The sequence below is a fragment of the Danio aesculapii genome, chromosome 12 (assembly GCF_903798145.1).
Source record: "Danio aesculapii chromosome 12, fDanAes4.1, whole genome shotgun sequence".
Taxonomy (NCBI): Eukaryota; Metazoa; Chordata; class Actinopteri; order Cypriniformes; family Danionidae; genus Danio; species Danio aesculapii.
The window spans coordinates 21,199,088-21,212,256 of record NC_079446.1 but is presented as its reverse complement, the minus strand read 5'-3'; the positions used below and the strand labels follow the sequence as shown (position 1 = coordinate 21,212,256).

Sequence of the window (13,169 nt, the reverse complement as noted above, 5' to 3'; positions counted from 1 at the left end):
GGTGGAAGAGCCTGGCCAATCCGTGACATTACCCCCCTCCCCAGGGCCCGCTCCTGAGGGCCTAAACCTCCGACGTCGTGGTGGTCTACCTCGTCCACGAGGTGCCGGGAACTCGGGGTGACTGGAGTGGAACTCTTCCATAATTGCAGGATCTAAAATATCGGATCTGGGGATCCACGATCTCTCCTCTGGTCCATATCCCTCCCAATCCACGAGGTATTCTAGTTGACCACCACGACGCCGGGACCGTAGAATATCCTTGATGGTATAAATGGAACCTTCTTCCAGCATCAGTGGGGGAGGAGGTTCCTCCTCGTGGCCAGGCTCTGTGGAGGGAATCAGAGGTTCGTGATAGGGTTTAAGGAGTGAAACGTGAAATGTGGGGTGGATTCTGTATTGAGGTGGTAGTTGTAGTTTGTAGGTGACGGGGTTGACCTGTTCCAGGATGGGGAAGGGACCAACAAATCTGGGACTAAGTTTTTTGGAGGGCAGTCGCAAGCGGATGTCTCTGGTGGAGAGCCAAACCTTCTGTCCAGGATTGTAGATGGGACCTGCAATCCTCCTCCTGTCTGACACCTCCTTGGTTCTGCGAACTGCCCTCTGAAGATGGTGATGCGATTCGTCCCAGACCCTCTCGCTTTCCCGAAACCAGTGATCCACTGCGGGTACATCAGATGGTTCGCCATCCCAGGGGAAGAGTGGAGGTTGGAATCCCAGAATACACTGGAATGGCGTGAGTCCAGTGGTAGCTTGCCGCAGTGAATTCTGGGCGTATTCTGCCCAGCCCAGAAACTGGTTCCAGGAATTTTGGTGACCGTGACAGAAGGTCCTGAGGAATCGTCCCACTTCTTGGATCTTCCTCTCCGTCTGGCCGTTGGTTTGAGGATGATAGCCAGACGAGAGGCTGACGGTCACACCTAGGAGTTTGAAGAATGCTTTCCATAGTCTGGAGATGAATTGGGGACCTCGATCCGAGACTATATCCTCTGGAAGACCAAAACATCGAAATACATGGTTAAAAAGACTTTCAGCCGTCTCTAGGGCTGTGGGAAGACCTTTCAGAGGAATTAAGCGACAGAATTTTGAGAATCGATCTACTATAACCAGAATGCAGGTATTACCATCCGATGAGGGAAGGTCCGTCATGAAATCTACTCCTAGGTGTGACCAGGGACGATTCGGGATGGGCAAGGGATGGAGTTTGCCTGCAGGTAAATGGCGAGGACTCTTTGACATGGCACATTCTCTACATCCTTGTACATACCTCCTCACATCCCTTGCCATATCCGGCCACCAAAAGCGTTGGGATAGCAGCGAGAGGGTGTTGTTGGCCCCGGGATGCCCAGTGCCCAGAGATGTATGAGTGGAGTAGATGAGATCTACCCGTTGATTCTCTGGAACAAACTGCCGATCAGGGGGGCAGCCCGGCGGAGGTATGGAGTCAGGAGTGGCGACGGCTGGAGGATAAGACCATGTGATGGGGCAGACAGAAATGTGATCTGGAAGGATTTTGGCTGGTGTGTCAATGATTACTTGAGGATCGTGAATTCTGGATAGTGCATCTGCTCGGACATTTCTTGATCCTGGTCGATAGGAAATGGAAAAATGGAATCTGGAAAAGAACAATGACCAGCGGGCCTGGCGAGGACAGAGTCGCTTAGCCTCTTTGAGATATTGCAAATTCTTATGATCTGTGATTACCTGAAAGGGGTGTTTGGCACCCTCCAGCCAATGTCGCCACTCTTCCAGGGCGAGCTTGATGGCGAGAAGTTCGCGATTCCCAATGTCATAATTCCTCTCCGCCGGGCTAAGCTTCCGGGAGAAATAGGCACATGGATGGAGTAATTTAGGAGTACCGCGGAACTGAGAGAGGATAGCTCCTACTCCCGTGGTGGAGGCATCTACTTCTACCACGAACGGTAGGTCGGGATCAGGGTGAGTCAGGAGTGGAGCTTGAGTAAAGGCCTCTTTGAGGTTTTGGAAGGCTGCGGCTGCCTCGGTAGGCCAGGATAATTTTTTGGGTTTGTTCTTGAGAAGGTTGGTTAGTGGAGCGGTGACGATACTGTAATTGTGAATGAAACGTCGATAGAAATTTGCAAATCCTAGAAATCGTTGAAGTTCTTTGATGGTTGTGGGTTCTGGCCAGGAGACAACAGAAGTGACCTTCCCCTCGTCCATACGAACCCCTTGATGATCTATGATGTATCCCAAGAACTGAACAGAGGGTTGATGGAATGAGCATTTCTCAGCCTTGAGATAGAGGTGGTGTTGCCTGAGGGTTCGCAGGACCTCCGCAACATGTTGGCGATGGTCGGCCTCATTCCGGGAGTAAATCAAGATATCATCTATATAGACAATGACGAAGTGATGGAGGAACTCCCGGAGGACTTCATGGATGAAGTTCTGGAATACGGAGGGGGCGTTGACCAGACCATAGGGCATGACCAAATATTCGTAGTGGCCAGTAGGGGTCACAAAAGCCGTTTTCCACTCGTCCCCCTCACGTATTCTCACCAGATTATACGCGCTGCGGAGGTCCAACTTAGTGAAGATCTTGGCGGATCGAAGTTGTTCTAGGGCCGCAGGGACGAGAGGAAGGGGATACCGGAACTTAACAGTACCTTGATTGAGAGTTCTATAGTCGATGCACGGCCGCAGCCCTCCATCCTTCTTTGCCACGAAGAAGAAGCTGGATGCTGCGGGTGAAGTGGAAGGACGGATATACCCCTGACTCAGAGCCTCCTGAATGTATTCATCCATGGCCTTAGTCTCCGGAAGCGACAACGGGTAGATTCTGCCTCTGGGCATTGGAGCATCTGGAACTAGGTCTATGGCACAGTCCCATGGCCGATGTGGAGGTAGCTGGGAAGCTCTCTTGGGGCAAAACACATCTTTGTAAGAAGTGTAGACTTCAGGAATCTGGACGGATCGTTTCTCGACGGGGCTTTCAACTGACGTGACGTAGACAGATAGGGGTTTACGACTCTGTAATGGGAGATCGGGAAAACAGCCTGGTGTACATCCTTTACCCCATTTCTTTATTTCTCCTGTGCCCCAAGAGAGGATAGGATCATGCTTCACCAGCCACGGTCGCCCTAGGATGATATCCATGGTGGCGCCCTCCAGAACCAGGAATTGAATCTCCTCTTTATGTAACAGCCCGATTTGGAGATTGATGGATTCACATTTACGATGAATACGTGCCTGTGGTTGAATATGGTTGGTTATGGGTTGAATCTGGTAGATTTGTGTCGAGGCTTCGGTGCGGAGCTGGAGTTGGCGACAGAGGGCATATGAGATGAAATTTCCAGCTGACCCGGAGTCGATAAGGGCAGTGGCTGAAACAGATAAAGATTGGGTAGTTAACTGAACATTGGTAGTGAGGGGATGCATCTTTTCAATGTCTGAACTGAACACACTCACCAAGGAGCGTATGGGACGGAGTGGACAGTCTAGCCTGACATGTCCTCCTGCACCACAGTATATACACAGACCCCGGGTCAGCCTCCTCTGTCGCTCAGCGGCCGTGAGTCTACCAGATTCAATGATCATGGGTTCTGGTTCTGGAGGGATTACTGGCGCAGATGGGCGGAGGAGTGCTTGAGGTACTGGATCTGGGTCATACTGGTAGACTTCCAAACGATCCGCACATCGAAGAGAAAGTTGGATAAATTTCTCCAAACCCATAGTATCATCTAGGGCTGCTAGATGTAGACGAAGTTTTGGTTTTAATCCGAACCGGTAAGTGGTAAGGAGAGATCGCTCATTCCATCCGCTTGCAGCAGCCAGAGTACGGAACCGGAGGGCATAGTCTTGTGTGGACATGGTTCCTTGTTTGAGATGATAGAGTTGTTCTCCAGCTGCTACCTCTCCATCAGAGCGACCAAAAACCTCCTTGAAATGTTCAGTGAAACTTTGAATGGAATTAATTACCGGCCCAGCTTGTTGCCAAATGGTCTCAGCCCACCGGAGAGCAGATCCAGAGAGAAGCGATATAATGAAAGCAATTTTAGATCGATCTGTGGGGTATAAAGCAGGTTGCATGGTGAATACTAGAGAACACTGTAATAAAAATCCATTGCACTCCTCCGCCCCGCCAGAGTAGGGCGCTGGTCGAGCCATGGGACTGGATGAGTTGGTGGTCAACGAAGAAGTGCTCGGTGCTGGTGGTGCATCGGGAAGTGGTGCTGACGGTAGCAAAACTCTCTTCAAAGAGTCCACCAGCTCTTGAATGGGATCGGGAGTGCTCATGCTGTTAACTGTAATTGGTCCGGTCTTCTGTTAGGGAAGCAGACGGACAAACAGGGTGAGTAAATGGTTATAAAGGTTTATTGAAACAGCGGAGCATCTGAAGGAAAACAAGGGGAATGTGAATGGAGTCCGGGATGAAATGATTGTCCTTCTCCTTAGCAGGATGGATGATAGGCAAAGAGGGAGACCGAATGCACACACCAGATGACTTGCGGGGAAGACAGACAGATGACACACACACCTTTGACTGGACGCTGGGAACACTGGACAGACTGGAGACAAACAGAGATTAGGTAAGTTTTCAAACGGCAGTATAATGATAGCGAATACTTGGAGAGTATCCACTATGAGTCCACTTCGTATAAACGAGACCGGACACTGACTGAAGTGAGATGTGTGCTTATATAGTGCCAGGGTGATAAGGTGCAGCTGTGCGTGATTAATACTCAGGTGATGATGGGCGCTGTGTGAAATTGGTGGAAGAGCCTGGCCAATCCGTGACAGTTGCCTGGGTAAAAGATTTGGGAATCAAACTCTCTGGAAACACATGGGACAATTGTTTGACTTCAATGCAGTCATGCTCACTTTGCTCAGTCAACAGCAGACACCAACTGATTCAATTCAATGTCATACATGGGCTACACTATACTAAAGACAAGCGACATAAAATCTTTCCTTCGGTCTCACGAATGTGCGATATACAGTGGTGTAAAGTAACAAATTACAAATACTCAAACTGTAATTGAGTAGTTTGTCTCAGACATTGTAATTTACTTAGTAGTTTTAAAAATGCGTACTTTCCCTTATGTACATTTTTAGTGCTGTATAGATACTTTTACTCCACTACTTTCCTTCAACCTGCAGTCACTTCTTTATTTTTTTCATGTCTATTGGGATTAGAAAAATCAGTCATGTGATTCCCTTCCAATCAAATCACACATAGTAGGTAAATCGCCTCATAATGAACTACCTCAAGACATGGGCGATTTATAATTGCAGAAAACTGTTTGGAAGCATTAAAAGTGTCTAAGAAGATGTCCAAAGTCTTTACACGCATTGACCTAGAGACTGTTTAGATGCATGCCACTGATGAGATGACAGATGTTTGCTGTATGATGACCGAAATGGCCTTAAACATCCAGCAGGCACAAGACATTAACATGACGTCAGATTGACGTTATACCCCAATATCGTGGATCCGTTGCATTATGTTTGGAAATGAAAATCTGGTTGGCGTCAGAACTCAACGTCAGGTCGATGTCAATGTCCAACGCCCAACCTAAAACCAACCAAATATCAACGTCTAATGATGTTACTGTTTGAGGTTGTGTGGACGTTACCACAAACGTTATACACAGTTATACAAAGAAAAAACTGAAGTCATTGCATTTGGGAACAGAGATGAGGTTCTCAAGATGAATGCATACCTTGGCTCTAAGGGTCAAACAACAAAATATAAGGTCAAGAATCTTGGTGTATTTCTGGAGTCAGATCTGAATTTCGGTAGTCATGTTAAAGTAAATTGGCATAGTATCATCTCAAAAACATTGCAAGGATTACATGCTTTGTTTCCAGTGAAGACTTAGAGAAACTTGTTCATGCTTTTATCACCAGCATGGTGGATTATCCTAATGGACTCCTCACTGGTCTTCCCGAAAAGACAGTCAGTTGTAGACAGTTGCAGCTCATCCAGAGCGCTGCTGCCAGGATTCTGACCAGAACCAGAAAATCAGAGCACATCACACCTGTCCTCAGGTCTTTACACTGGCTCCCAGTTACATTCAGAATACATTTAAAGTATTATTACTTGTCTATAAATCACTAGATGGCCTAGGACCTCAATATATTACAGATATGCTCACTGAACACAAACCTAACAAATTACTCAGATCTTTAGGATCATATAAACTAGATATTTCAAGGGTTCAGCCAAAGCAGGGTGAATTCGCCTTAAGCTATTACGCTCCCTGCTGCTGGAATGAAATGATCAGATGTGCTCCAACATTAGGTACATTCAAATCAAGACTGAAAACACATCTGTTTAGCTGTGCCTTTACTGAATGAGCACTGTGCCATATCCAACAGATCGCACTATTACATGTGTCTTTCTTTCTTTTTCATTCTTTTATAAGCTGTTTTAACACATTTTAATCAGTTTTTATCTGTTTTATTATTTGTTTTTGTTTTCTTATACACTTGTCTCTTTTATTCCTGTTTATGTAAAGCACTTTGAATTGCCTCTGTGTATGAAATGTGCCCTATAAATACATTTGCCTTGCCTTTATATTGTCCCTGGTGTGCCTACAGTACGAGCCAATGTTCCAATGTTTGTTCTTGTTCTGTGTGTGTGTGTGTGTATATATATATATATATATATATATATATATATATATATATATATATATATATATATATATATATATATATATATATATATATATATATATATATATATATATATATATATATATATATATATATAAATGAACCTTAAAATAAACCAATAAAAAAAAAAGAAGACAGCTATTAGATAAAATAAATGAGTGAACATGAATGGGGGAAACAAACTTGTTTTCAAATGTGGATGATTAAATGTACCTTTGCATTCTCAATGCAGGGGCAGATGGCCCAGGCAGCACTGGCCTGAACCTCTGGATTAGGGTTCTTTAGCAATGACCAAAGAAGACGTACCCCATCAAGACGATCAATGATTCTGAAAGAGAAGGAAAAACAGCTTGTCAAATCTTACAGATGAACTTCAAGCATCTCCCCAATTAGCTTACAACATAGTGTACAGTGTAAGCTCATGACATGTTTCCCCCAACATGTTTTTTCCCAGGGTTCGTTTTGGCTCTTGCAGCAGACTATCCCTCCTGGTGTGATGATGAAAACATTCCAGTAGCAGATCAGAAAGTTGCTCAGCATGGCTTTCCCATCACATCCCACCTGCTCAGTCCCTTACGCCGATACCCCTGCTCACCTTCCAACAACTCCATTAAAACATGTTCACATCAGCTTGGCCGAGGGCTGACCTGTACAATGCTTTTAGGTGGTCTGTGCAGATATTTATAGCCGACTGTGGACAAACACACACATTTACACACAGTGCGCCGTTCAACCCGGTTCCTGACGGTGACTTGGAGGAAGAAAAAAAAAATCCAGAGAAAGTCCGTTTTCCAAGTCAAACATTCTCAGAGACAAGTCTTTCTATATTTCACTGCTTCTGAGTGAGGTTTACTTAAGAACAGGCTGTATTTCATGCTGCGGATATGATTCTACTAAAGGATGTAGTCAGGCTCTGGGAAGCTTGGGAAAATGACTCTTCAGTGCGGTCCGTTTGTCAGGTATAAATAACATGTAACCTGTTTCCCATGTGTGCATCCAGCGACAAGGCCGACATTCAGTGCTGTCATAATTGCTAAACCACGCTGCTAAGGGGCGCCAGTGAACGAGGCTGGGCCGAGGACTGGTCAAAGACATCTCAGCACCCCCCCGACCCCCATCCTGATAATAAATCAGCTTGAGAAGAATGATAACAGGGAGAGCTCCACGCTATCCTGAGAGGCCACTAAATCATTCAGAAGGGCATTACGATGCAGTTGGCAGTCAACACTCCAGCATTAGGATGTACCAACAAATCAGTCCCGAGGATGGTGCGACCAGGTAAGTTCATAGTGAAGGATTTGTGCACAAAATCCATGTTTCTCAACTATTTATTTTGAATTGGATAATGGCCATTAAATGAATAAATGTATTTCAATAACTCATTTTGAAATGTAAATAGTGTGTTTTTGAATTGATTGATAATTTAGACATTTACAGATAATTTTATAACATGTTGAGGGCAGTAGTAGACGGAAATTTTGAAAATGTCTATTTCCTGCTAACCTGTATGAGCATGAAGCCAATCACAGTCATAACCACTTAGCTGCTGTCAGCTGTGTTTAAGAACCTGCTTGACAACATTTACATTTTTGTGGGAAATGGATTTTTTTTTTCAAATTTCAGTAACAATTGGTATCAAAGCCGTTTTTTTTGTTTTTTTTTTTGACAGGAAATGAGCTATAGGATCTACTGCAGACACCAGGCTGATCCTCAGATAGCTCTTTTTCCCCCAGAACATTTTCATGATTGAATTTGCATTGTCACCTCATCTAAAGCCCAAAATATGCTTTGCTTTTTAGGCATGATCATGCATGCACATTTAATGTATTTCTTTTTGTTGTTATTGTTATCCATAAGGTGCCAGTTTTGCTTTTTTGATGTCGAATCACAAGGTAAGCAAATCTGCATACAGTGAACAGACAAGAATGCATGTAAGCTACAGCAATAGATACCAACAAAGATAAGTAATAAAACACGTTATAAATGACTAGGGATGTGACGAGATCTTGAGGTTCGAGATCTCGCAAGACTAAATCGCATTTCATCTCGACATTTCTCGTCGAGATGAAAAGTTGTCTCGTGAGTTGTGATGTGCATGAGGGTGCATTAAACACTAAAGATTGGAGGCAGGATTGGATTAGAACCGCACATCAAGTGCTTTGCACACCAGACAGGCTGGCCTTTTAGTTGCGCGTCAGTCATTTGGGGCGGGTGAGTCCAAAAGCAAAGGCTGCTACAACTGCAGCCACAGCCATTAACCACGGCTCATAACATGAGATGGAATAGCACTTTAGATATGCTTAAAGCCATAATCGTCGTAAGTGCTAATTGAATTAAGACGTGGAGTATTTCTATTTCAGTTGCATTATTGAAGTGCAGTACAGACACGTAAACACCGTAATCAAACTATTGCCATTGTGTTGGACTTTTAGCTGTATTATGTGACAAGATAAGCTATACACACTCAGCTGTTTGACACTTCTCTGCATCCATTGAGTCAGTAAAGGACCACAGACACACATCTCCTCCGTTCACACACACAGTGAACTCCTGGAGACACACACACCCGTTGTCGTCATTATCATCATCACTGAACACGTTTATGCTGTCTGGAAAAAAAAAACGGAAGCTGTTGCTGAATGAAAGAGAAACTGTTGAAAGTTTTTAAACCAAAAATGACATAATTACATATATATATAGTTTAAAGTTAAATTTGTGGAAGAGAGTTCGATTCTAATGTGAAAATGTACAGGGGAGAAGCCAGTCAGTAGAGTTTATAGCTAAATATTTAGCAGTGTTTGCATATCCTTTATGGCACAATTAATTGAAATGAATGTAAAATCGTCATTCATTACCAGTTTGTTTAAAAAAGCACTTGAATTGTTTTATATATTTGTGATTTTTCTTCAAAATCTATTTTCCGTTCACATATTAGCAAATATTTTGCAGCGTTTGCATGTCCTTTACTGCATAGAATTCATTAAAATAGCTAAATAAAATAAAGTAAAATAACACTCATTAAGTTGATTTTAAAAAAGCACCAAAATAGTTTTGCAATTTGTGATTTTTTTTCAGTTAAATAAAATATTTTCCATTCATGTATTTCATCATTGAAGATGTCTTAAAAATACTGTAAAAATCTCATCTCATCTCATTCTCGTGAACCCAATCTCATGTCTCGTCTCATCTTGTGAAGTAAGCATCTCATCACACCCCTATAAATTACCCTCATTTATACAACTTTAGCAGGGAAACAAGCAAGGACTTCTGCCAATTAGGAAATAATGAAAATGTTCCTCTGGTGCAAAAGCCCCTAATGTATTCCTTTTACTGGTCTTAATTTATAATCACACCTGAACATGTTGTTCTACAAAAGAAAACAATGATCACATAAGTGCTATGCTAACTGCTTTGAATACTTCTGTTTAATTCCCAAAATTAAACCATCAACATGGAACAAAAAGAAATTCAGAATTCTAAAAGACCATTACAAAGGACAAGGGAACAAAAAAACAGATCCTAAATATAGGATAAGAAACATGCTGCTACAATAATCTGCAGGATTGAAGTTCTGTCATTTAAAGAGTTAAATGAAATAAATGACCTTGTTTCTTCAAAAACAGGACTTTTATAACACTACTGTGGTTGCTCACATCCATAAACGTATTAATCTTTCAGGCAAAGGCTGTGTGAACTTGAGTACAGAGGAGAAGGAGAACAAAATGCTCTTCATTTGTATCCAGAATTAATTAAGAAGGGGACTGCAGTCTATAACGGTCTTGTAAAAGCAATGAAAGTCAGATGTGCTAAATATACAGAAAGAATGATACTCTATGAATGTGTGATAGAATACATGGCAGTCTATACTCATACTGTAGTTATAAGCAATATAACTATGAGTTATATGCTAAAAACAATGGTGCTTTTGTTTCTCTTTGTTACATGTAGTCACCTCCAGGGTAGGGTATTGATACAGATTTCCTGATTCAAATCTGCTTTTGAATTTAATTCAGTTGTCCATTAACTTCCATTAAGTCCATTTTGGTTACATAAATGCTTCCTGATAATGCTGTCAATTATACATGGAATTCTGTACCCATAATCGTTGATTTCTAGCTCTGATTTCTAGCTTGATTTCATGAAGCACAATCATTTATTGCATGACACTCAATTCAAGTAGTCAAGCGCACTGGGTGAAAAGCTGTAAAAGACATTCTGTGTACTCATCTGTTCTTGCCCGCCTGCCTGTTTCTGTTTAGTATGTCCAAATGGCCGTTGTCAGAAGTGCTTTACAGCTTATACAAACTGACCGCATTGAGACAATAAAAGGCCTCCACCCCGGCCGCAGCTATGAGTCTCACAGCAGGTAGAGTAAACACAGATCTCTGGGCCCTGTAATTACGGCACCAGGGCATGTGTGGAGCCTAGTCAAGCTGCACATCCCAGGATCCCGTTGGATACTCTGCAGAAGCGGTGAACATGGAATCTTTTACAGAGAATAAGAACAATGCCTTGTCATCCTAAACCAAGCCAATGGCAACAGTTAGAGACATTACAGGGCCAAGGTTGGACGCTGCGAGTATTGTAAACCTCTGGATTGTTTTTGGACAACTGTTTTAGATCCAGGTTAATTAGGTTATACAAAATCAGTGAAAACTGTATAATGTGCGCTCAGGGAAAGCTTGTTTTAGTAATACAGTGCAGAGTGATATTATTTGACATATTTAAGACTCAATCCATCTTAGACACTCACGTCATGTTCTCGGGGTCAGTGGCACAGGCGCCGACGGCCTTTGTGACATTTACCAGAAGTGCCTGGTTGGTGCCGGTGAGTAGATTGACCAATGGCTGGATACCACTGCTCCTGCGAATGGTGGCAAGATTCTCCGATATCTGGCCACATTCTCCTAGAGCGCCCACTACATTGACAAGTACCTCTTCGGGTTGGTTTGTGAGCAAACGGACCAGGATCTCCACTACCTTATACTCCTGAAACCTGAGAAAGAGAAAAAAGAAAAAGGATTATTCAAGAAAATGGTGCATATAAGGACTTCCGTAGCTTAATTCACACTCTCAGATATTTGACTGAATAGAATATGCGTTTTTGGCGTGCTGTCCGGGGAGAGGGCTCTGAGCTCGGGAAGACACCCTAACTCGTGTTACTCTTCTTGTCAGGATAAAGAGAGATAGGGTCAGAGCGCAGTTTCTAGCTCGGCTCCAAAACGCTCCCCACTCAGATTTAAATAGGTATCTGGTTTAATAGTGTGGAGTTGGGGTGGTGGAGGGACGCTGAAGTCAAGAGAAAACGGAGGTATGACGTGTTTGACTATTTATAAGGGTTTGCTCTTGAGCTGATTGGATAATAGAATGATTGTGTGTGTGATAAATTAGCCTCGTCAAAGACTGATCAAGCTCCTCCCGAAATTTGTTTATAAAACCGAGTTCAGATTGCATGATTTTAGCCCCGATTTTGACTTGCCGACAGGTTTTGAGAAACCGCTGACAATTGCCAGAAATCACAGGCAACTCGTGTTCGTTCATGTGAGTAACAATCACACAGTGTGAACTATGAAAAACATGATCTAAGACAATAGCAGATGAGCGGCCAATGCCCGTGAGATATTTGGCATGCTAAATTCCTGGACCTGTCGGTGATTCAAAATCATGCTGAGTAAAATGTGTTCTGATTGCCATTATCTATAGCCAATGAAAAAGCAGCATCTTGGCCAGCGGGAAGTTGAGGGAGAAGTTAAATAAGTTTCTTTTCGAAATATTTGGACCCAAGAAATGGTGGAAAAACTAGTGTAAATTTGGCATTAGCGCCGGTGTCTGTTTGACGTGTTAACTGAGCAATATCACAACCATTCCTAACTCCTAACTCACTATAAATAACCAGAGTTTCTTACCTTAGTTATCTTCATTGTGAAAAATCCCCCCTTCCACCCCTACTCCTCCTTTTCCTTGATAGGGTGGCACAGTGGCCCAGTGGTTAGCACTGTTGTCTCACAGCAAGAATGTCACTGCTCCAAGTCTCTAACAGGCCAGTCAACGTTTCTGTGCAGAGTTTACATGTTCTCCCTGTGCTCGCGTGGGTTTCCTCCCACAGTCCAAAAACTTGCAACATAGGTGAATTGACCAAACCAAATTAGCACCATAGATGAGCTCCTAATAAGCAGTATTTCTCTCCATAGCAATCCCTAATTTGTCATTAGCCATAAATAAGCAGGGGAGTTCTCGAGACCTACCTCTCTTCTTGCTCTGCGAGGATCTTGTGACCTCAGGACTCTGTCTTAGGACAGCATAATCATCAGCTAAGTGTGAACACTTCAATGAGCATTTCTGGTACATCTTGTGCGCACATTTCTTATGTGAATACACTTTTTTATGCAAATTGTAAAAAAAAAATCATCCAATTACAACATTTGAAAACTGTGTATAAAGTTTTGCAATTTGGTTATTAAAAATATGAATGTGAAAATGTGAAAATCAGCAAGTTGTATCAATATTGCTTTAAAGGACCTCTCTTCACTGGA

The 13,169-nt window shown here is 43.0% G+C and overlaps 1 protein-coding gene across 1 annotated transcript in view; it reads right to left on the bottom strand.

Moving 5' to 3' along the window:
* odad2 (outer dynein arm docking complex subunit 2) overlaps nucleotides 1-13,169 on the bottom strand; it is a 117,687-nt gene that overhangs the window by 19,760 nt on the left and 84,758 nt on the right. Inside the window, exons 16-17 of the mRNA XM_056469368.1 lie at nucleotides 11,390-11,632; nucleotides 6,850-6,964 (exon numbers count right to left, since the gene is read on the bottom strand). Of these exons, the coding sequence (XP_056325343.1) occupies nucleotides 6,850-6,964; nucleotides 11,390-11,632 (358 nt within the window). The remainder of the gene's footprint in view (nucleotides 1-6,849; nucleotides 6,965-11,389; nucleotides 11,633-13,169) is intronic.